Here is a 23,388-nt window from a genome sequence, read left to right on the forward strand (position 1 = left end):
TATATCGGAGACAAGTTTATTTATACACTAGGCCACACCTAGATTTCCTTAAAGCGTTTCAGGAGAGCCACGGCAGCCCTGTTGGCAGTGCTGCAGGTTGACGGTGTTACACCAGCAGGGCTCTGTGCTGTCAGCTCCGCTCTTTGCTCTGATCCTCCCTGAATCCTCGCAGACATAAACTAAATTGCATTTAGGATAGACGGTCGGAAGAAAAGCTGGTACAGCTACTTGTCTGCAGGATGGAAGGAAGGAAGGAACCGTGGTTTGACAAATTCTGAGATCCAGAAGACGTGCTTAGTAGGCAGCACTTCTGCCTCACGAAATGTGATTTACCGTTAAAAAAAAACCTGATTTATTTTTACATGTGCTTACTTTGTATGTGTAGATGATCGTATGTGGAATTCAGAGGACAGCGGTAGGGTGTGGGTCTGTCCTTCCCATGGGGGTTCTGGGGTTGCATTCAGAAGTCTTTGGAAGCAAACTCCTTTTCCCACTCAGCTGCTCACTCAGTGTGCTTTCCCTATCTCTATGGTACTGAACTTTTTCACTACCTGACCTCCTCTCCCCTCAAACATGTTCCAACTTTAAAATCTTTTTATTAATGTTTTTATTTTGACTTATGGCCTCAGACTTGCAGCAGAGGATGACCTTGAACTTGTCATGTTCTTTCTTCTGCCTCTCTAAGGCTAGGATTGCAGGTGTGGGTAGAGTAGGGATTGGTCAGGGAGGGCCTCATACATTAGGCAAGCACTGGACCAACTGGGCTGTGTTCCCAGACCAAATGTTCAGCTGTTAACTATTTGCTTTCTGTTTTTTTTTTAAAAATTAAATTACATTCAAAAATTATTTTGTGTGTGTGTGAGTGTGTGAGTGTGCATGTGTGTGTGAGTGTGAGTGTGCATGTGTGAGTGTGAGTGTGCATGTACATGTGTCTTGAGCCTGTGTGCTTGTACACTCTTGGCATGGCACATGGTCATTATGGCGTATGTATAGAGGTCAGAGGACAAATGTTTTTTGTTCTCTCTCATTTATATGTGTGTATATGTGTAAATATATATACATATATATACATAATATACATATACATACATACATACATACATACATATGTATGTGTGTGTGTGTATGTATGTTTTTGAAAACAGTTTTTCTTTGTAACAGCTCTGGCTGTCCTGGAACTACTTCTGAAGACCAGGCTGGCCTGGAACTCACAGAGATCCTCCTGCCTCTGCTTCCCAAGTGCTGGGATTAAAGGCATGCACTACCACCACCTGGCTCAGAGGACAGTTTGTAGGAGTTGGTTCTTTCCTTCCATCATGTCAGTCTCTGGGGTCAAACTCATGCCTTCAGGGTTGGTGACAGTCTCACCTCCAGGGCCCTTAACTAGTTTATTTATTTTTCTGAACATTGGTGTTGCATGTATGTCTGTGTGAGGGTGTTGGATCCCTGGAATAGGAGTTACAGACAGGTGTGTGTTGTCTTGTGGGCTGGGAATTGAACTTAGGACCTCTGTAAGAGTGGCCAGTGCTCTTAACTGCTGAGCCATCTCTCCAGCCCTAGCTTATTTCTATTTAATTATTGTTATTATTATTATTATTATTATTGTTGTTGTTGTTATTATTATTTTTACTATATAGCTCCGGCTGGCTAGAGCTTGCTGTGTACTTTTTATGTGTATGAGTGTTTCTCCTTCATGTATGTCTGTGCACCATGTACATACCTGGTGATCAGGAAGTCAGAAGAGGGCGTTAGAGTCTATGGAGCTGGAGTTACAGATGGTTATTCGCCCTCTTGTGGGTGCTTGGAAGTGAATTTAGGTCTTTTGCAAGAGCAACAAGCTCGCTGAACTATCTCTTCAGCACCTAAAGGCTAATTTCTAACTGTGTAGAAATATCCAATGTTGAGATTTCTCCCTCCTTCCTTCCTTCTTTGTCTCTTTCTGCCTCTCCCAACCTCCCTCCCTCAAACTCACTATGTAAGTGAAGATAACCTTGAGCTCCCGATCATCCTGCCTCTGTCTCCTTAGTGTCAGGAGTGGAGGTAGGTGCCACTGCTGTGTACAGCTGTATGTGTGCTAACCAAGCCCTCTATTGATTGAGCTACATCCAGCTTGGGATTTGCAGTTTCTCTAAACATTTTAATAGTTCAGGATCTGGTCAGTTAATAAATCTGCAGCTTTAAAGGTCCTCATTAAGCTTAACATATTAAACAATGTTTTTTTGGGAAAGAACTTAATTTAAAAATATTGTGTGTATATTTTGGGCACTCGTGTGTGTGTGTGTGTGTGTGTGTGTGTGTGTGTGTGTGTGTGTGTGTGTGTGAGAAGCCATACATGTGGAAGTCATAGAGAATCTTTTGGGAGTTGGTTCTTTTCTTCTAAGGCGTCCAATAGGTCCTACTAAGGTCATTGGGATTACATAGCAAACACTTTTATCAAAGTGGTCTCTATATTTTCACTGCTAGAACCCGGCGGCTTCAGTTCTCCTCCTTGCTCAGCCCTTGCTTAACTGGATGTAGGTGTGCACTGCCATCCCTACTAGTGCCTTCACAAAACATCAACTACTTGTTTTCTTTCTGTTTGACAGTTAGTTCACCCATGTGTGAATGTGGTATTCTGAGGCATGTACATAGTACATAGTGATCAGGGTAGCTGGCATATCACCTGAAATATTTGTCTTTTCTCTGCATGGGTTGTATTGAAGATCCTCTCTATTCTCTGTTTTGAAGTCTACAATTGAGCACTGATGTAGTTCTCCTGCTGGCCACCGACCTTGACGCGGTTTTACCCAGCTGCCCACTGGAGAGCTTTAGAGGACGTCTCTCTAGGTTTTGATGCTGGAAGTTGTAGTAGGCCTCACCCATTTTTTGCTATGTTCCTTCTTGTCCGTGCATGCATGACTTAGAAAGTGCTCACTGCATTTTTCTTGTGTTTGGAGTTACTCTTTCAGCGTGTACAAAACTGTACTTAGGATGTCTTTCTATTGTAAGCAAGAAAGTCGTGTCTGAGTGCCCTGTGGCTAATGATGTGTTTCTTCCTTGGCAGTGCTGGGGGAAGGACTGGCCGAAGGAGAGAGTGCCTTCCGGGCAGTGCTGTGCTGCATGCAGCTGAAAGGGAAGCTCCAGCTTGTGTCCTCCATCCTTGCCAAGTCACTGTCAGGGGAGTCTCTGGTACGTTGATGAGCCTAGGTCTGAACACGTGCAAACGCTCATGCCTGACTCCTCAGGAGAGCCAGAGGCACAGAGTATGTATTTAGTGTACAATGTAGTTCTGTCAGATGTGTAAGTTCATAAAAATCCCAAGATTTTTTTTTTGTTTGTTTGTTTGTTTGTTTTTTGAGACAGGGTTTCTCTGTGTAGCCCTGGCTGTCCTGGAACTCACTCTGTAGACCAGGCTGGCCTCGAACTCAGAGATCCGGCGGCCTCTGCCTCCCAGGTGCTGGGATTAAAGGCATGCACCACTACCACCAGCTAGATTTTTTGGTTTTCTGAGACAGGGTTTCTTTGTGTAGCCCCGACTGTCTTGGAACTCACTCTGTAGACCAGGCTGGTTTTGAACCCACAGAGATCCACTTGCCTCTACCTCCTGAGTACTGGAATTAAAATTGTGTCCACCGGTCCAAATGGTTTTCTTAAAAGGTATGTTGAGCAGAGGCTGAAACCATCTTTGGGTTTTAAAATGTGTCTATTTCTTTTACAGGGTTCTTACTGTTTGCCTTGTGTTTTGAGACTAGATCTTAATACGTAGCCCAGAGTGATCCTACTACCTCAACCTTAAGAATGATGGAATTGCACGTGTGAGCTGCCACACCCGGCTTCTTAGTTTTCATTTTTTTGAGACTTGGTCTCATTATGGCCCAGGCTGGCCTTGAACTCACAATCCTCTTGCCTGAGCCCTTCTAGTGTTGAGAATGTGTGCTGCTATACCTTAGCCATCATTTGTAACTTCAACTACTTACTTTATAACCTGTCCAAATACGCTTAGACTGAGTAATAATTACTTTAGAATCTGAAAATGGTTGTTACTGTTTATTTTGTACAACTGTCTAGTTATATTTTTAGACTTGATAGTTTTTGAAGACACAACTTCTCTAGGTTTTTGCTATAATGAAGTCATCCTGTTTGCAGCTTCCTAGAGTTGATGATAGTTTGTAGGGATTTGGAAGAAAGAACTTTTCCCATCAGTTGGGAGCTGCTACGAGTTCCTGGTATTTTCAGGCATTAAAATGAAAACAGAGAAAGAAGAAAGTATATAGTTTCCTAGCAGTTTAAATTCTCAGTCAGTTATGCTTTAAGTTGGTAGGGATTTTGAAAACCAAGAGCACGGCTGGTGACAATACAGAGATAGGAAACTATTTGGTTTGTTATGAAGTGTAATATTACTTCACCATGGGGTGAGTGAACTTGGAGGGAATTCCCATGCACTGAACTACTTCCGTAATTTGGTGATGTCTCTGATTTCACAAGATTTATACATGTGAGTGTAGCAAAGCAATACAGCTAGGTCTAAATAGCTGTCAAGGTGTAGTTGTGTATTCTTTCCTTCTTTAGGGGCTGGATCTCATTTTAGCTTGTGGAGGGAGGCCTAGACCTTGAGACGAACTTGCGCCTTATATGTCTGAGTGCTGGGATCACGGTTGCAAGTCACCTACCTAACAAGAGAAAAGTACTTTCAGAGACGAAGTGTCTCTGTGTATGTATGTATGTATATATATATATATCTCCCAGGCTGGCCTCAGGCTTGATCTTCCCAGACCTTTCAAGAACAGCAGTTACAGGTGTGCCCAGCCTTAAAAAGGGGTTTTCTTTGTAAGTTAATTATTTTACTCTTTATCTGTTGGGCTTTTAAATTTAAAACCAATGAAAAGTAACTTGCTTTTAATTTTCGAATTTTCTGAAATTTGAATATCAATTAAAAATGAATGATCCATCTTTAGGCACTATACTGATTCTCTGTTTCTTCTAACTTGTGGATAACCACTGAGTTCAGCATTTTGCAATCCGTTAGGACCAGTGGAGCTGGATAGTTTTAGGTTTGCTTTTCTAATATTTTGTTTTGGCAGCCATTTTATGGAACTTTAAAAAAATATTTTTTGAGACAGAGTCTCATTTATGTAACTCTGACTGGCCTGAACTCACTGTGTAGACCAGGCTGGCCTCAAACTCAGAGATCTGCCTGCTCTGTCTTCTGAGTGCTGGGATTATTTTACGCTGGTATATCAGGGAGTGCAGAGTGTGTACTTAGCAGGAGCGACAGCTGAGGCTTTGTTCCTATTGGGCCTTTCCCTTTCCCAGCTGCATGCAGCTCCTTAGTGACAGAGTGGCAGTGTGGAGGAAGGGACAGGAGAGCTGTGGTGAACGCAGCTGAGCTGAGCTGTGAGAGTAAAGCTGACAAACTAATAGTTTCCCATTTTCACTTCACCCTTGCAGAATGGGATGGTAACGAAAGATTTGACAAGACTGAAAACACTTCTCACAGAAACAGAGGTGAGTCCATTTCAGGGATCTCCTTGGGACCATCAAACCCAGCTGAGTCAGTGAGCATTCCATGGTGTTAGCATTTTGAACATTGTGGTGATGTCAGCCAATATGCAAGGTGACAAGGGGACCTTCTGTGCACCTGGGTTGGATCCTACTCTCAGAACATGGTTTTTCAGGTCTCTGCATCCCAGGTCTTTTGTTCTGTCTATAATTTTCTCCTTCTTCTTCCTCCTCATTCTCCTCATGTATATATGTGTGTGGTTTGTGTGTAAGTGTATTCATACATGTATGGGATAATCCATGAATGTGTGGTTGTGAATGTATACTTGTGCACATTCATGTGGAGGCCTCAGATTGATATCGGATATCTTCTTTGATTATTCTCTATTTATTGAGACAGAGTCTCTTGCTGAACATGGAGCATACCAGTTCTGGCTGGTCAGCTAGCCTGGTGTCTCTGGGATCCCTTGTTTCTGCCTCCTGAGTGCTGGGATGATAGGAGGTCACCGTGGCTTCCTGGGCTTTTACTTGGGTTCTGGTAGCCTTCACATTTGCATAGTGTGATCTTCATACAAGGAGTCTCATCTCTCTGCCATCCCTGTTATTCTTATTAGTTATTTATGTCCCCCAAAAGAAAGTACTTGGGAAATTTTAATTTTTGATTATCCTGTGAAGTTACAAAGCACAACATTGAAAATTCAAACAAGATAATCTTTAAGCCACCCATGTCTTTTCAGATTTGGGGTGAATTTTGTTTTGGACATTCTGTGGAACACTTACGTGATCCTCTGTTTGCCTGTCATGTGAGAGCTGCTCTGGTGGGTGGTGGGGTGATGGGCATGTGAAGGTCAGCTGTGTGCTGCTAGTGGCAGATCTCCCCATTGTCAGCACTGAGCCAGCAGGTATGATGCTGCTGCAAGGTTGATAGCTGCTGTAGGCACGTGCTTAGCCAGACCTGACTGTGTAGAGCCAAGATGAAGTCAAAGCTAAGTGTGTCTGAGCTGTTTGTCTTAGGAAGATAGAGACAAGAGACCCCAGTCTTGCTGCCCATTATAGAAGGAAGACCTGTCCCAGACAGAAGAGGACAGGGCAAGAAGTGTCCGGGAAGGCTCCAGTTGCTAACACACCATTACCCTGCAGGAGGGAGAGAAGCCCTCTTGCTGGTTGTTTTCCAGGTGTGAGGCTAACACATGGATGGCATGTGCCAGGTCAGGGGATTGAGGGCTTAGATGCCTCTTCAGCTAGCAGGTTGCTTTTACATCGCAGGGAAGGTATCCGGCCGGTACTTCATTGTCATGCTTTTATGGTGAAACAGAAAAAGGAGCGAAAAATTGTTATCAAAAACTTCTAAGTAGATGGATTTTTCTTCATTATTTTTAATATTTGAATATTTGCTTTATTTTTATTTTTATTTTATCTTTCTATATGTGCTAGCAGTGACCACAGAGTCAAACCCTGGTCCTCTGTAAGAGCAGCAAGTGTTCTTTATAGCTGAGCCATCTCTCCAGCCATCTTTTTTATTTTTAATGTTGAAAATGCCCCAATTTAAACCAACATCAGTCAGTTTTTTAAAAATCTTATATCTAGCCGGCAGTGGTGGTACATGCTTTTTATCCCAGCTCTTGGGAGGCAAGAGGCAGGTGGATTTCTGAGTTCACGGCCAGCCTGGTCTACATAGTGAGTTCCAGGATAGCCAGGGCTACACAGAGAAACTCTGTCTCCAAAAGCCAAAAAAACAAACAAATAAAAACCCCAAAGCGAAACCACCCCCAAACCCCAACACCCCCACCCCCCCCAAAAAAACCCCCCAAAAAAACCAAAACCAAAAAACAAACCAAAAATCTTGTATCTCTCTTATTTGACAAATTGCAGACAGCAACGAGTAATGTCCTGTCTGGATGTCACGTGGAAGACTTAGATGAAGGTAAGCACTAAATTTTGTCATAATTCCAGGCAACTTTTAGTCTAGCCCTTGCTGCTTTTTTGAAGAATCACTGGGAAGTACAGTCCCTCTATTTGGAAATGTAGGGAAGGATATAAACATTTCGAAGTAGGTGTGAGAAAGTAGATCTTTCTCTGGGACCTTTTCCTAGGATCGCTGAGTAATAATAACTGCCTGGTAACTCTGTGTAGTCGAGGCTGGCCTTGAGCCCGACACTCCTCCCCGCCTGTTTCTGAGTGCTTGGATTGGAGGTGTGTACAGTGAGTCTGCTCTCCTAGCTTGCACGGACATACTTGTTCCACGGGTAGTGAATTTCATAGAACACACACTGGCTTCTCGCGCTGCATCTTCATCCGTATAGTCAGGGTTAGAGGGAATATTTATTAAGGCTTACTAGTTTCCCTGTCATGGCTGAAGTACAACTTTTAAGCTTAGCCTGGCAGAATTCTTTTTTGTACCCTGAGGAGAGTTTGGGGGACACAATTGTGAAAATAGAAATGGCTGCTTGCCCTCTCTCCTCGGCCTCTGTTTCGTGGGCGTATTTGGAACTTCATCCATCAAGGCATTTGTATTCAGAAATATATGCACTTAGCTCCTGTATATGCGTAACTGTTTGCGCTTCATTTCTGTTATGAAGTGTTCTGAGGGGATGTGCTCCAAACAGACCTTAACAAGTTCTCAGGGTCAGTGGTTGAGTGTGTGCACAAGACTTCCTGCCTGGATGATCAGCAGTCATTTCGGAAGGAGTTCCTCATAGACAGGCATCTGTGCTTGAGAATGACACATACTAGCCTCTCTCCTGAGTTCTCAGAGAAGCGACTGCCCTGGGAGGAAGCCCACCCCCTGCCAGATTGCATTCAGGCCACCAGCCTGATTTAACTGCTGGCTAATGGCCCTGCCAGCAGAGAACTTAGTTAATGGATAGAGGCACCTTTGCTGTCTTTTTCATATCGTCTGGAATGATACATGTATGTTTCTTAGACATAAGGTTTTGGAATGACATGGTAGCCTCACATGATGGGATTATGTCTGCATTCCTCCCTAGGGTCTTGTAATGGTTGGCATTTCCGCCCACCTCCCAGGGGGATCACCAGCAGTGAAGAGTACACCTTGTGTAAACGGTAATGTAAAGAATTGTTTTGAAACAAATTACGTGGCTCTTGTGAAGAGGTAGATAATTTTCCTCCACTTTTTGAAGGCAGTGATTTAAATTCAAGGAAGATAATATGTGAAGAAAGAAAAAGGATAATGTTCAAGGGAAATGGTTTGTTTCCTATTTGCAACAGAAGCTGCACAGGTCAACACCAAACCCATGTGACTGTGGCATTAAACAGTGTCCGTGTGCATGCAACCTGTTAAGACTTTGATCAGAAGTCTTTTATGCTGGCTGAACCTGATTGCGGCTCTCTTTAGTGTGGGATTTACTTAGATGTGATAATTGGAAATGAAATTAGTTCCTATAAACTGAAAGAGAGCACAGACCAGTCATATTCAACTATTTTAATAACTTTTCTTAAAAAGTGCTTCATGTAATTCTATGAATGGAATTTATGAGTACCTTATATTTGAAGCATTTTCAGAATAAAATATGTAACTCATTATTAATAATTAATTATTTCTAAATATGTAGACAGTAAATCAAAGCCTTATTTTAAAAGTTGGACTCTTTAATTCTTTTCATGAGCGTGAGTGGCTGGTGGGGCTTTACATAGACCATGCTGCCTGGGACTGTGTGGCATAGTGACCAGGGCCTGACATGTGCTCTGGTGAGGCCTGGTCAGGACAGCCGCTTGGTTCTGTAGTGGAGGAGCTGAAGTAGGAAACACTGCAGGTCTTGGTGGTGCCAAGTTATTAGAGAGAACATGATCTTTTGGAAAAGAAACCCGAGAACTAGAGTCTAGAAGAGAATAGAACCCCTTTTTGAAGAGAGAAAGAATTTCGTAAAATTAATTTTATGTGTATGAGTGTTTTGCCTGTATATGTGTCTGTGGACCATGTGTGTGCCTGGTGCCCACGGAGTCCCAAAGACAGTGTTGGTTTCTCTCCTTGGACAGGAGTTTTAGTCAGTTGTAAGCTGCCATTCCAGGCCTGTGAATTGAATCTGTGTCCTTTGGAAAAGCAGCCAGTGCTCTTTATGGATAAGGAGTGAAATAATGTAGAAATGTAGAATGACATATTCCTGTAACATGAAGACAGATTGTATACATATAGGCAAATATATTATTTTGTACTTTTTTTTTTTGAAGCAAACGAGAATTTAACCAGTGTAGTTCTAGGTTCATGTGTTTCATGGTTACTTCAGACCATTAGTTCTGGGTCCTTGGATGTCGATATTTCTGTATTTATCCTTTGAAAAGAACTGAGTAACTGTTACATGAATTTGTGACTCTAACTATAAAACGTTTATTCTAAATGTATTTGAAACTTAACATTAGCTAGTAGTTTCAGTGAAGTAATACAGAAGGGGAAAAAGCATTCTGTTCGAAGGTGAAGGTAGAGGGTCACAGCAGTGCAGCTCCTCGCATGCAGTGTGTTCAGGCCGTTTGGGGAAGCAGATCATGGCTGCGGGAACAGCGTACCCACTGGATGTCAGTGTTGCTTCAGGAAGAGTCTACACTGAAAGGAACTGTCTAACAGAACACAGGAAGCATGTTGTTTTTCTGGGAAGAGGGGTCTCAATATATTATTGTACTTTAAGATCACTGTGTTTCTGAGAACAAAGTTAGTGGGTAATTATGAAAAATTAAAAATCAGAATTATTTATAATTAATTGTGGGTTGCGGATTGATGCTCTGAGTGTCATGAGTGTTGGTCTGTGTCCCCCAGCTCTCTTCGTTGGACTTGTCAGTGATAAATCCTGCCTCTCAGAAGATGCTTGTCTTGTTATTGAGGAGGCAGAGGGCAAATGGTGGAAGTAGATGACAACAGTGTTTCCCATTCTGCTTAGGTTTTTAGAGCAAGGAATCTGTAGGTACGGTGCCCAGTGTACTTCAGCACATTCCCAGGAAGAACTAGCAGAATGGCAGAAAAGATACGCCTCACGACTGATAAAACTCAAGCAGCAAAGTGAGAACAAACAGCTCTCAGGCAGCTACATGGAGACCTTGATAGAGAAGTGGATGAGCTCACTGTCTCCTGAGAAGGTGGTAAGTGCACATGACCTCTGGTCTGGCTCTAGACAGCTTTCTCATGTGCTAAGGCATAGCGTAGTTTTTGTAAATAACTAGAACGTGTGCCTACTAACCAACGCGGCCCGTTTGTTAGGATGTAGGGCATAAGTGAATGTTTGCTGGGAGGTTTGCAGCTCCTGCCGGTAATGACCTTCATCCAGGAAGGTTTTGATTCTCAGTCTTTAGTTAAGTTTCTTCTCTATCTTGTTTAACTACATCACACACTTATCACTCTTGTAAGAATTACCAGAAGGGAATGCGTGGCTTCCCTTGGTCAGTGCTCATAGCTGACATTTGCTACTTTGCTGGCTTCTCACTGATGGCTCCACCTTCAGACTATAACAGTATTCACTTTTGCTTTCAGCTTAGCGAATGCATAGAGGGAGTTCAGGTGGAGCACAGCCCTGACCTGTCGGTCACCGTCAACACCAAAAAATCCCACCAGACATGGACCTTTGCTCTGACCTGTAAGGTATGATGCTCATGCTAATTAAAGAATATCAGTTTTGTTCAGTTTCTTGAATTCTATTGGATCCTTAAATGTCTGCTAAGAGAATGTTGAAAATGTTTCATTCTGAGTACATTTTTATAGTCTCCGCATTGTGTCAAAGTGGGTTTCTGAGTGTCAGTCATTAAATATACTTTTCTCCACTTTGAAGCAAGATCCATTTAGCTATATAGGACACTTTCTTAATTACTTGGTAAAGAAATCTGACATATATTACTTTCTAAACTTGGAACATAGGATGGGATTCATGGCTTACAATAAACTATTTGATAATCAACAAAAACCTGTTTTTGTATTTCACTTGATGAAGTCATAAATTCTGTAATAGTGTGTCTTTATTCTGTCTTATTTTTATTTTTTGTTTCATGGGCCTTCCCCATGCTAGGCACATGTTCTACCCCTGAACTGTGTCCCCAGCCCTCAAGAGGGTTCTACAGTGCCTCTCCTCTTAAACCACAATGCACTATCTAAGATCTGAGCAGAGCTACCATTTCAGTGAGCATGTCTGCTTGAGACGTTGTGTGTTCTTTTTGGTGATATTTCTCATGGGGCTATGTGCATCGTGAGATGGAGAGTCTAAAAATGTTTAGCTTTAGCCCTGAACCCGATCCCATGCTCTCAGAGGTAACTGTCCTCCTGCAAAGGCTTCCTGTGGGAGGCTCTGGAAGCATATTGAGAAACTGACCTAAGGTGGCAGATTTTGCCACAGGCAAAGATGAATGAACACAGAAGGTCCAGGGGGGCTGTTGATAGAGCATGCATATGTCATTTTGGAAACTTTGCTTTGACCATTCTGTTTTCTCTTTGTTTTTATTATTTTTTCCTTTTATTCTTAAATAGCCTGTGAGCATAGTTTGTTGTGCAACCTTAGAAACATGGGGTGTAGCAGGCCCTTCCAGGTATATTTTCATTGAAGAGCCCAATTACAATTGACTTTTCACCCCGTGTACTCAATGAATTATTCTAACTTCCTTGTAGCCTGCAAGAATGCTGTGTCGGGTAGCACTGCTTTATGACGCTCATCGTCCTCATTTTAGTATCATTGCCATATCTGCTGGAGACAGCACCACCCAGGTTTCACAAGAAGTCCCCGAGAACTGTCAAGAATGGATAGGAGGAAAGATGGCCCAAAATGGATTAGATCATTACGTGTATAAAGTCGGGATAGCGTTTAACACAGAAATATTTGGAACTTTTCGCCAAACCATAGTTTTCGACTTTGGATTGGAGCCAGTACTCATGCAAAGAGTAATGATTGATGCAGCTTCTACAGAAGGTAATATTTAGACTTTTTCCCCCCTGATACAATGTTTAAAAAGGCAAGATTAAAAGATATGTATTGATCCCTAAATATTCCACAGAGAGGTAGGGAATAAAAAAAGAAAAAAAATCCCATGTTAACTGACATGTTCACTGTGTAATGGCCACAAAATGGGTCAAGTTGTGCTTTGGTCTCTTGAGTCAGTAGCCAGGCAAATCTCGCCTTGAGGATCCTGAACTTAACTTACATGAGCTGGTAAATTATGTTTGTTTTGATGTAACAATTTTTATGTTCAAGTAAGATGATTTTAGCATAGCCAAACCTTTTAGTATTTGACTAGAATGTTTTTCTACTGGTGATGACAAATATACCTACAGTGTCTGTTCCCATTTCCTTCTGAGTGTTCAGTTAGCTCTGCTGATGTTAGGACATTATCTTTGAGGGAAAGTCCTCAGTTTCAGCCTTAGGTCAGTGTGTGCCTTCACCACTGTTAAGGAGGGCAGGGTGTCTCAACAGGATCTGCTTGCTGCTTGGGAAGTGTCCCTGGTTTCAGCAGAAGCACCCATGTGCTTGACACTGCAGCTAATTTGCTTTGTATATTATTGCCTGTACCTGCATTCAGTGCCTGCATCCAACAGAAAGGGCAGTCAGTCCACACTTCTATGGCTCTACATGCTTTAATTTATTTAACAAATGATTGAGGATTTCGTTAATAACACTGTGTAGTGAGCTATATGAAATTTGCTACTGTGCTGACTGGAACTAACCACAATGCGGAGGATGCTTATCTTCAGGTACCATGGTGACCCCTTCATTAGAACCTGGAATAGTTTTCTTCTCCTGAGTAGATAATAGGATGTTAATGGTTTGGGTGTGGGCCCCGGGTGGTGGAATCGGTCTTTCTCTTTTCCGTTCCTGTAAGTTGAGGTTCACAGATTCCTTCCTTCCTTCCTTCCTCCCTCCCTCCCTTCTTTCTTTTCTTCCTTTCTTCCTTCTTTTTTTTCCCCCTTTGTTTCCTTCCTTCCTCCCTCCCTCCCTCTCTCTCGCTCTCTCTCTTTCTTTCTTCCTAACCCAGGCTGGCCTCGAATTCTCAAGTCTCCTGCCTCAGCCTCCCCAGCTCTGGAATAATAAGTGTGTGTGACCATGCCTGGCCTGTTGCTTCATTGGTGCCAAGCTTTTGCAGTTAGATGGTGTCTTCTTTGTGTGTGCTAGCTAATATAACCTGGACTTCATTTATCTCATTTTCTGCCTTGTTTGGTTCCATTTATGTTTTATTTGGTTATATGTAACTTTGTAATTTTCTCAGTAGGAACAAAAAAAGTTAATTTCCATAGCCAAATAGACATGTCAGTAGATAGAAATAAAAGCACAAGGTGTAGCAAATCTTATTGTGAAGAACTAGATGATAAATATTTTCAGTGTTGTGAGAGATGGATCGTGGGCAGTTCTTGAGGAACCATGTGACTGCTCACACAGAGCTTCAGAGCTGCACTGTGTTAAGTTAGGAGGGTGAAATTGTAGAAAGAAAAGAGAATGAACTTCCATCTGGCATCCAGATGGAGTTTGTTTTAGAAATTTGTTTTCAGAGTAGTTTAAGGTGACTTGGGTCTGATGGAGAAGGGAAGGGGCGCTTTGACCACTGTAAGTGTACTTCGCTTCTAGAAGAAGAGTGGTGGTGATGTCACACTGAGCTAGCACGGAATCCTGGATTTTTACTGTCTCTGTGGCTCTGGGTAAAGGTCTTAGCATCTCTGGCTTGATGGGCAGCATTTAGAGAGTGAAGTAGTGTACCTTCCTTAGGTGAGCCTGAGGACTAGGAGTAAGAGGTGTGTATTAGGTCGTGGTGGGCATTCAGAAGATTAGGCTGCTAAGATGGCTCAGGAGGTAAAGGCACTGCCTCCGAGCACATTGGGAGAAGGGTACACATTGCTATAGAACACTCATGGAGGGCAGTTTTCAAGAGTCTGTTTTCTTCCACCTTGTGGAAGCATTCCAGGGCTCAAACTCAGATTGCCAGTCTTGGCGGAAGTGCCTCTATCCACTGAGCCATCCTGCCAGCCCTGACTCTAGCTTTGATAATTTTGTCATTTTTCATTATTATTATTGTTATTGTTGTTATTATTATATTAGTGTGTGTATGTGTATGTATGTATGTATATGTATGTGCTCATATGCCATGGGTATGAGGGTGCTTTTCAGAGGCCTAAAGAGGACATTGCTTGGAGCTGAGTCACAGGCAATTGTGAGCTGTCCAGTGTGGTGTGGGAACCGAACCTGGGCTCTTTGGAAGATGGCTCTTAACCACTGAGTCGTCTTTCCTCTTCCTCCTCTTCTTCCTCTTCCTCCTCTTCTTCCTCTTCCTCCTCTTCTTCCTTTTCCTCCTCTTCTTCCTCCTCCTCCTTCTTCTTTTTTTTTTTCCCTGAGACAAATTCTCACTGTGTAGGTGTGGCTGTCCTGGAACTTACTCATAAAGATCCTCCTGGATCTGCTTCCTGTGTGCTAGGTTTAAAGGTGTACACCACTACACCCAGCTTAGTTTTCTTATTTTTCCAATTGATATCCTCCTTTTTTCTAGTGTCTTTTACTGTATAGATGTATTTGTTCCTTTATGATGTGAGTTTTAGCAGGATGCTTGAGTAACAAAAGCAGACAATCATAGCATAATACTTGTTTCCTTTTTCAGTGGCTTTTAAATTTTTTCAAACTTATTTTTCTTTTCTTTTTCTTTTTGTGTCTGAGTCTTCTGCCTGCATGCCTATCTGCATGCGTGACTGGTGCCCACAGAGGCCAGGTGAGGGTATTGGATTCTCTAGGACTGGAGTTAAAACTGGTTATGAGCTGTCATGTAGGTGCTGGGAATTGACCCAAGTCCTCTGGAAGAGTAGTTAGTGCTTCTAATTACTTAGTCTTATATGCAGCATCTTAAATATATAGTCAGCGTTTTCAAGGTTAGTACATAGTTCTTGTCAGCAAAGAATATGAGGCTAGGACTTGGAAGTTCAGCCAGCGTTCTCTACACTCCTCCTAGTGGCAAGGAGTGTCTCAGCAGTATGGCGTCTTCTCTCACATCCTTGAATGCTGTGTGGACAGCATCCGAAACACAAGAGCAAGACAAGCAATTACCTTGCTGAGCTGGCGACTATAGCCTGGTCCTTTCTACCTCATGCTCACCCTATTCATCATTGGGACGATGTTGAAAAAGGTGTTCCAGGTACAGGTTTGAAAATGTGGTTGGGAACTGAAGCAGCTCTGTGTTCTGTATTGTGTTTGAGATACTATAAATTATAACTTGATTTTTGCATGCAAAGAAATTTAGTGATGAAGAGAGACTGGAATTTGAATGGGAAGTGTTTCTGTCTTCACTGCTTGCCTCTTCCACTTAATTGGCTACTTATTGGTGTCTTCATTAGGGTTTATATTTCTGTGAAAACAACTTAGGGAAGGGAAGGGTTAACTCACATCACAGCTTGGGAAATAAGGGTGGAACCTCAAGGCTGGACCCCATGACAGGAACTGGTATGAAGACCATGTAGGCACACTGCTTACTGGCTTGCTCTCAGCATTGTTTTCTAAGTTCCCACAAAATGGCCCATGAGCTCTGAGCACTCAGTGGCTTTTCCAGCCCCAACATTCCAAAGTCCTTTTACAATCCTCCTCAGAACATGGTCAAGTCTATCACAGCAATACCCCCTACTCGATTTCTATCTGAGCTTGCTCTTGCTGTGTTGACACCATGACCAAAAGCAACCTAGGGGAGGAAAGAATTTATTTATTTTAAACTTCCAATTCAAAGTTCATTATTGAAGTCAGTCATGGTAGAAACTGAAACAGGGCAGGAACCTGGAGACATTAGCTGATGGAGAGGCCACGGAGGGCTGCTGCTTACTGCCATGATCTCTATGGCTTGCTCAGTCTGCTTTCTTATAGAAACCAGGACTACCAATCCAGTCGGGGCAGAGGAGTACAACCCATAATGGGCTGGCCCTCCCACTCCAATCACTAATTAAGAAGACACACTACAGACTTACCTACAGGCCAAACCATGGAGGCATTTTCTCACTGAGAATCCCTCTTCCCGAATGACTCTAGCTTGCATCAAGGTGACACAAGCTAGCCAGCAGAACTGCTAAGCAAGTTTTATGCTTAAATCATGCTGACAGTGTCCACGCACGCTTCTTTCAGAAAGCATTTGACCCTACTGGGCCATCTATTAGCTTGGTGTTCTTACCCGACATCCTACCAACATTACTCCAGCTTGTGTGGTCAGGAATGCTGCCCGCTCTCCCTAAGTCCTGGTGTGCCTTAGCCACCAAAGGCTGCTGCCTCTCACACTTATGATGATGGTATTTCATTGCATTAGTGTGACTCACGGCAGATGGTATTTTCCTAATTCATTGTTCATTATTGAACTGAAACCCTTCCTTAGTTAATTTAGCTTTTGAATTGAGTTAAAAACACAACTCCATAGATTCCCCTCCCCTATACTATTATTGTTATCGGCAGTGTCCAAAGCCTTTTTATTTATGGGCCAAGAGGGAATTAGGGAATGTCTTTCCTCTAGAAGCTATATGGTGATCTTTAAACTGTTGAAGAAACTCATGTGACTTAAATTGTGCTTTCTTTTTAAAATTCAGTTGTTTTCCTGGTTGGTGAGATACTGAGGTTCAGAAAAATACAGTATGTATTAAATTGTTTTTGGGTAAACTTGAAGAATAGCACTCAGAATGTGCGGCAGGCGGCATCCGGGAGGGAGGGAGAGCTCTCCCTGGGCACTGTCTACTCCCTCCACTGATGCGGGCTTGCAGTTGCGTTTTGACTGCTGGAAGCAGCATATTTAAAATTTGTTCCTATCTTAAAAAATTAAAGATGCTCAGAAGGCGCTCAGAAGCATTTCTTGTTCACTTGTGTATCGGACATAACATTGGGAGTGTTTATTTTTAACTTGCTACCCTGTCAATGTTATATAGCTTAAAACCAGGAACCTTAAAAAACTTGTTCTATTCAAATGCCCTCAGTTGACTCTTGGGACATTTTTTTTCTCTTTCAGCAAAAATATTTAATAAATTACCTTTTCATGTATTTTATAACAAGAAAAAACTTTGTTCCTAGATCTTAGTCTGGAAGCGTGACATTCATTTCCTTGTTAACATGATAACATCAGCCCAGATTTAGTTCACCGTAGAAGTTATTGCCAGTGACCAAAGTTGATGGCATACTTTCTATCCCTATGACACTGTTTGGCCAGCAAAGCTTTAGAACAAGGGTTTTAAAGTTTGTCATGAAGGCCAGTGTATGTGAATAAAAGCACATGAAGAAGTTGCCTGCTGTCTTTCGTGTTTGAGTCTGTTTGTGTGTTTAAGGAATACATTTGGTTTTGTTTTTAGTATTTATTTATTAATTTGTACTTTGACAATTTCATACTTTTAATTTTATTTTTTGAGACAGAGTCTCTATGTAGCCCTGGATGGCCTCAAATTTACAGAGATCTGCCTGTCTCTGCCTCTTAGATGCTGGGACTAAAGGTGTGCACCTTCACATCTGGCACGGTTTTGTGTGCTTAGATAGTGTTTTTCTGTCTGTGCATGTGCGCGTGTGTGTTTCATCTTTCTATTAGCCTCTTAAAGAGAGAGAAAAGAGGGACCAATGGTTGGCATAGCTGGGAAGGCTTCCTGCTGCCTCTGGGGAGTGACGTGGGAGCAGAAGGGTAGTGGGCTGGAAGCTGAGGCACTAGTTGGGAAGTTACTGTGCACTTGTGTTGATTTGTGATGTTAACAGCCAAAACGGTAAAACCAGAGACCAGAACTCTGGTCTTCCAAGGAAGAGTGTGGCGTCTGACTTTGAAATTAGGAAGTATTTTATCTCGCTTTTAGATAATAGAGCTGCTTTTAATATATTGCATTTATCGAATGCCTCTGGGCCATCTCTGCTTTTGCTTCCCTTCGCTGTCTTTTTGTGCAGTCTCTGGGCCCCATTAAAAGTACTGTTTAAATTGGATGCATTTCATATTTCAAAGCAAAGCTTTCCTTTGGATATTATATCTTAATGGATTCTAGCTTAGTGGCTGAAATGTGAGCAGGCACTTGAAGTCTTAACATCAGAGGCTAAAGATATTGCCAAGGATTTCTTGTGTCAAATTAGCTGTTCTAGTTGAGTTGGTTATTTTTGTAAAAAAAAAGTTATTTTTATTATTTAAAAATTATATGTAGGTTTGCATGTCTGCATGTGAGTGTGTACAAGGGGAATGGAGGTGTCCTCCGAGGACGGCAGCCTTGGTTCCCCGGAGCTGGAGTTACAGACAGTGTGAGCTGCAGAATGTAAGTGCTGGGAACTGAACTCTGGTCTGCTGGAAGAGCAGCAAAGCTCTTAACTGCTGAATCAGCTCTATACCCCAGAGTCGGTATTTTTAAGAGTGGCAGCCCTTCCATGGTGTAGTTAAGTATATCCCGTTCGTTAGGTTTTTGGTTATGCTGTAGATCCAACGCAGACCCTCACCCATGGCAGGCAAGTGTGCACCACTGAGCTGTATGCACAGCCCCCCGGGAATAGTCTACTTTAACTTACAGTGGACTTTCTTAAATGTATTTACAGCTTCTACCTACTTGCCAAATCTCAGGGTGTGAGTTCTTTGGGTTGGTAATTCCTCTCAGCCTTGCTTGGAGACTATTGCTACAAGGGTTAGTTAATAAGGAGCACCCATAAGTATTATTAATAAGCACTGTTTGCTAATAAGTACTGTTGAGCTCTCCTAAGTAGCGTTGTGAATGCTGGCCCACACTTGTTCAGTTTTCGTCTTTCCAGAGTGTGGTTCATTTGAAGATGGCGTGGGCTGAGGGAGCATACATGCCATGGGTGAGCTGGCTCAGCAGCCCTAAGCATTACCTAAGTCTGGTGATAGCAGGTATGGGAGCTACAGGTAGAGAGGAGCACATCTGTTCCATGTCCTTATGATGGCGGTGGGTAGGGCGGCTTACCTTCTTTTCCATAAGTGTCACTCAAGACCTTTAAGCAGTGTAAATTAGGTAGTGGCTCATTACACAGTTTAACAGATTTTTTTTTTTTTTAGATAAGAGGACTGGAGCAGAGTATGGTGTCTCACACCTCCCATCCCAGTTGTCAAGAATAGTCAAGAAACTGAGGCAGGGGGATAACTGTAAATTTTAGGTCATAGAGCTATAGAGGAAGACCCTCTCTCTAAACCCCCTTCCACCCCAAATCTTCAAAAACAAGAGAAAAGAAAAAAACCTTAAGTAAGAGGAACGAAGAACAGAGGCAGAAGCTGACTAAGGTTCCCATGAGAATGAACTCTATGAAGCCTCTTTAGGAGCCTCCAGCCGTTCACACACTCCATCTTCTGAGACTGCTTCATAGTCATTAACAGAGTGCTGGGGACAGTGGCTCATCACCTAATCCCTGGGTACAGTGGCTCATCACCTAATCCCTGGTACAGTGGCTCATCACCTAATCCCTAGTACAGTGGCTCATCACCTAATCCCTGGTACAGTGGCTCATCACCTAATCCCTGGTACAGTGGCTCATCACCTAATCCCTGGTACAGTGGCTCATCACCTAAACCCTGGTACAGTGGCTCATTACCTAATCCCTGGTACAGTGGCTCATCACTTAAACCCTGGTACAGTGGCTCATCACCTAGTCCCTGGTACAGTGGCTCATCACCTAATCCCTGGGCTTGGGAGGTTGGGGCCGAGGAGAACCATGAGTTCTGGGATAGCCTGGGCTACATGGTGAGATTCTCTCCCTCCTCTCCCAAAAGAGAAATGAAATAAAAAGTAACATTGTTTGAAAACTTTGTGGTGCTACTTGCTCTAATAATTTCCTAAAACTAAAGTACAAATTATGGCATTATCTACATAAAATGTCAAACGTGCCTATGTCATGTCCCTAAAATCTGAATACTTGCAGTCAGAAGTAGAGAAGTTGAGTTTCTGTATAGTTTGTGTAGACTTTAACATAACAGTGGAGTTCTCAGGAGACCATTTTAGGTCTGTTATCGTCCCAGCACCTTAAGGAACACAGGAATATTCAGTGACTTTTAAATGACACAAGAATGTGTTACTTTTAATATGGTCTGAATTCACTTAAATAAAAATATAACATAATTATGAAATGTAAGTTTCCAACCGTGTAGGAAAAGTTTGATATTCTTCAACAAAGTATTTATTTTTTTCTTAATACAGGGTCTTGTTTTATAGCCCTGACTGCCCTGGATCTTGCTCTGTCTACCAGGCTGGCCTTGAACTCACAAATTTGCCTGTCTCTTAAATGCTGAGATTAAAGATGTGTGCCACTATGCCTAATCCAGTGAAGAACATTTCTTTACTTAAATCTGTCTATCTGTTTCTCTCTCTCTCTCTCTCTCTCTCTCTCTCTCTCTCTCTCTCTCTCTCTCTCTCTCTCTCTCTCTGACTCTGTCTCTGTCTCTCTCTCTCTGTGTGTGTGTATGTGTGTACCTGTGGATATCAGAACAGGGTGTCTGGAGCTGGAGTTATGGGTGGCTATGAGCCATGCATCATGGGTTCTGCAAGCCATACTCTCATCCTCTGAGCAGAGGCAGTAAGTGTTCTTAGTTGCTGAGCCATCTTTCCAGACCCCAGAGTAGTCTGAAGTGTAAGTTTAATTGGTAGTTCATCTTCACTGTCGTGATCATTGTTCTTATGCTACCATTTGAGAAATAGCAATACTCTTAGAAAAATCTCACAAGGATCAAATATTAGAAATTATGGCCTTTCTCTATTCTTATTAAGTTGTTAGGATACTTGCTACTGTTGTGAAATTTCTTTGTGAGTGACTGTGTGTGCTTATGTGCATGTGTGGCATCTAGAGGTTGCAGCGTCAGAGCTTGGGTTTCGTCTCCAGCACCACAAAATAACAAACAAACATGCCAAAGAACTAACTGAATGAGAGGTTGCAGTCTCACCTGCTCTAATTCAGACATAGCCTAGTGTGACTTTCCCTGAGCTCTGTCTGAAGTAGGGAAGCCTTTCCTCTTACTGAAACTGAAACTGAGTCTTGGCCTCATGAGTCTGTTAAACAACTTTTCACTTTTTGGCCAGTTTTCGATTTTCTAATCTGGGCAAGCTCCACCCAGTAAGTCTCAGGTAGGGCACTGTGAGCTCGCTGTGGCTTTCATCCTTGCTAGTTTATGCTACATTATTTTCAGTTCCTAATTTTGATATTGAACCCGGCTTACTGTGTAATTTTGCTCAGTTTAACATGGACTTTTCACAAGTGGCTTCCAGTCACACGTTTTCAGGAGACAACGGCCTTGTATGTCTGTGTCTTCTAATCTTTGGTGTGGGTAGCAAAGTGATGACCACATGAGCAAAGCCCAGAGCTCTGCGTTCTTTACTTCTTCTCTGTGTTTATGGGGCAGGTCCTGGTAGGGTGTGGAGGAAAGGGACTGCCCTGCCTTCCATGGCACAGTCTGTCACATGAGGATTATCAGCTCTTTCTACTGCACATCAGATTGCTCTTGCCTGAAGAGTTAGGTTCTGAATGTTTCCCCAAATAACTTCACGACCTAGCCTAATGTATAAAAGGGTGTTCTTACATGGCTTCCTAATAATGTATTTTGTTAAGATAGTCAGAATGTGTCTGGCTTGGGGAAAGTACTGTCAATGAGTTCTGTGCTGTTTATTTCTAAGAGTTTTATTTCTAGTACACAAAGCTATTACAGAAATGAGTACTTACACACCTGAGAGTTTGATGTCATGTTCCTTTATGAATGTGTTCCATGTTTTTGTGTAGATCTTGAATACCTGATGCATGCCAAGCAGCAGCTGGTAACCACAGCAAAGCGCTGGGATTCTTCTTCTAAGACTATTGTAGATTTTGAACCTAATGAAACTACTGATTTGGAGAAGAGCCTTTTGATCAGATACCAAATTCCTCTTTCTGCTGACCAGCTGTTTACACAGTCCGTTTTAGACAAATCATTGACCAAGACTAACTATCAGTCACGGCTGCACGACCTGCTTTACATTGAGGAGATAGCCCAGTATAAAGAAGTCAGCAGGTATGTTCTCTGAGCACCTCCTCCCGCCTCTCCACTGTTCCCTCCCTCCCTCCCTCCCTCCCTCCCGCCTCTCCACTGTTCCCTCCCTCCCTCCCTCCCGCCTCTCCACTGTTCCCTCCCTCCTCCTGCCTCTCCACTGTTCCCTCCCTCCTCCTGCCTCTCCACTGTTCCCTCCCTCCTCCTCCTCCACCTGTCCCCCCCCCTCTCTCCACCAGTTCCCTCCTCTCCACTCCTTTCTTTTCTCTCCTTTTACAGTGATGATTTTAACTTTACAATGGAGACATGCTTGAGTGAAGATGGGTATTAAATAACTGTTCTTCACTATCTGTATTTTTCATTTAACTAACTAACTAATTTAGAAACAGAGTCTTGTCGGGAAGTCCTGGTTGGCCTAGAACTCTCATTAGTCTTTCTGCCTCTGCCTCTTGAGTGCTAGGGTTACAGGCCTGAGCCAGCACCAGCACCCTTGGTGCTCTGGATTCTATCTTTAATGGAAGTGCAATTATGACTTGTGTTCAGTGTGTGGTGGTGGTTTGTTTGTGTGTTTGTTTGTTTTTGGTCACAAACCCTTACTGAATGTCTACTCTGGGACCAGCTCTGCTCACTTGGGAGTATAAAACTGGTCCCTACTCTTGAGAAGGTTTACAATGAGTGCAGGCTATGGTATGCACCTAACGAGTATTTGTGGAATAAAAGGACAAACATGGAAGCAAGCTACATATTTTGAAAGTTCCTTAAAGAATCGAGATGGTTTAACTAGAGGAAAATCATTTGTTGATGACATGCCATTATGTCGATCTGTAAGTTCTCCACCTTCTTATGCTTTAGCCACAGCCACACACCAAGAGCTGAAACCAAAGATTGTCAGTGTAAAAGAAGTAGTCTAAAATGAAAGTGGGAGAGAGTGAAATGACTAATAAGACCATTGTTATTTGAAAGTATTGGTTTTCTGTTTAGGTAAAATAGGATGAGTCTTCAAAATTGAACCTCAGTGAG

General features: G+C 42.6%; 1 protein-coding gene across 8 annotated transcripts in view; it reads left to right on the forward strand.

Moving 5' to 3' along the window:
• Positions 1-23,388, forward strand: part of Helz (helicase with zinc finger) — a 169,527-nt gene that overhangs the window by 65,196 nt on the left and 80,943 nt on the right. For 7 of the 8 annotated variants that reach the window (XM_031353638.1, XM_031353640.1, XM_031353639.1 and 4 more), the window contains 8 exons: positions 3,044-3,168; positions 5,428-5,484; positions 7,351-7,402; positions 8,466-8,541; positions 10,368-10,566; positions 10,955-11,062; positions 12,077-12,374; positions 22,125-22,392. In XM_031353638.1, the coding sequence (XP_031209498.1) occupies positions 3,044-3,168; positions 5,428-5,484; positions 7,351-7,402; positions 8,466-8,541; positions 10,368-10,566; positions 10,955-11,062; positions 12,077-12,374; positions 22,125-22,392 (1,183 nt within the window). Of the gene's footprint in view, positions 1-3,043; positions 3,169-5,427; positions 5,485-7,350; positions 7,403-8,465; positions 8,542-10,367; positions 10,567-10,954; positions 11,063-12,076; positions 12,375-14,071; positions 14,186-22,124; positions 22,393-23,388 lie in introns of those variants that run through there. The other variant, XM_031353643.1, reaches the window with a different exon arrangement.

Source organism: Mastomys coucha, unplaced genomic scaffold (assembly GCF_008632895.1).
Source record: "Mastomys coucha isolate ucsf_1 unplaced genomic scaffold, UCSF_Mcou_1 pScaffold5, whole genome shotgun sequence".
Taxonomy (NCBI): domain Eukaryota; kingdom Metazoa; phylum Chordata; class Mammalia; order Rodentia; family Muridae; genus Mastomys; species Mastomys coucha.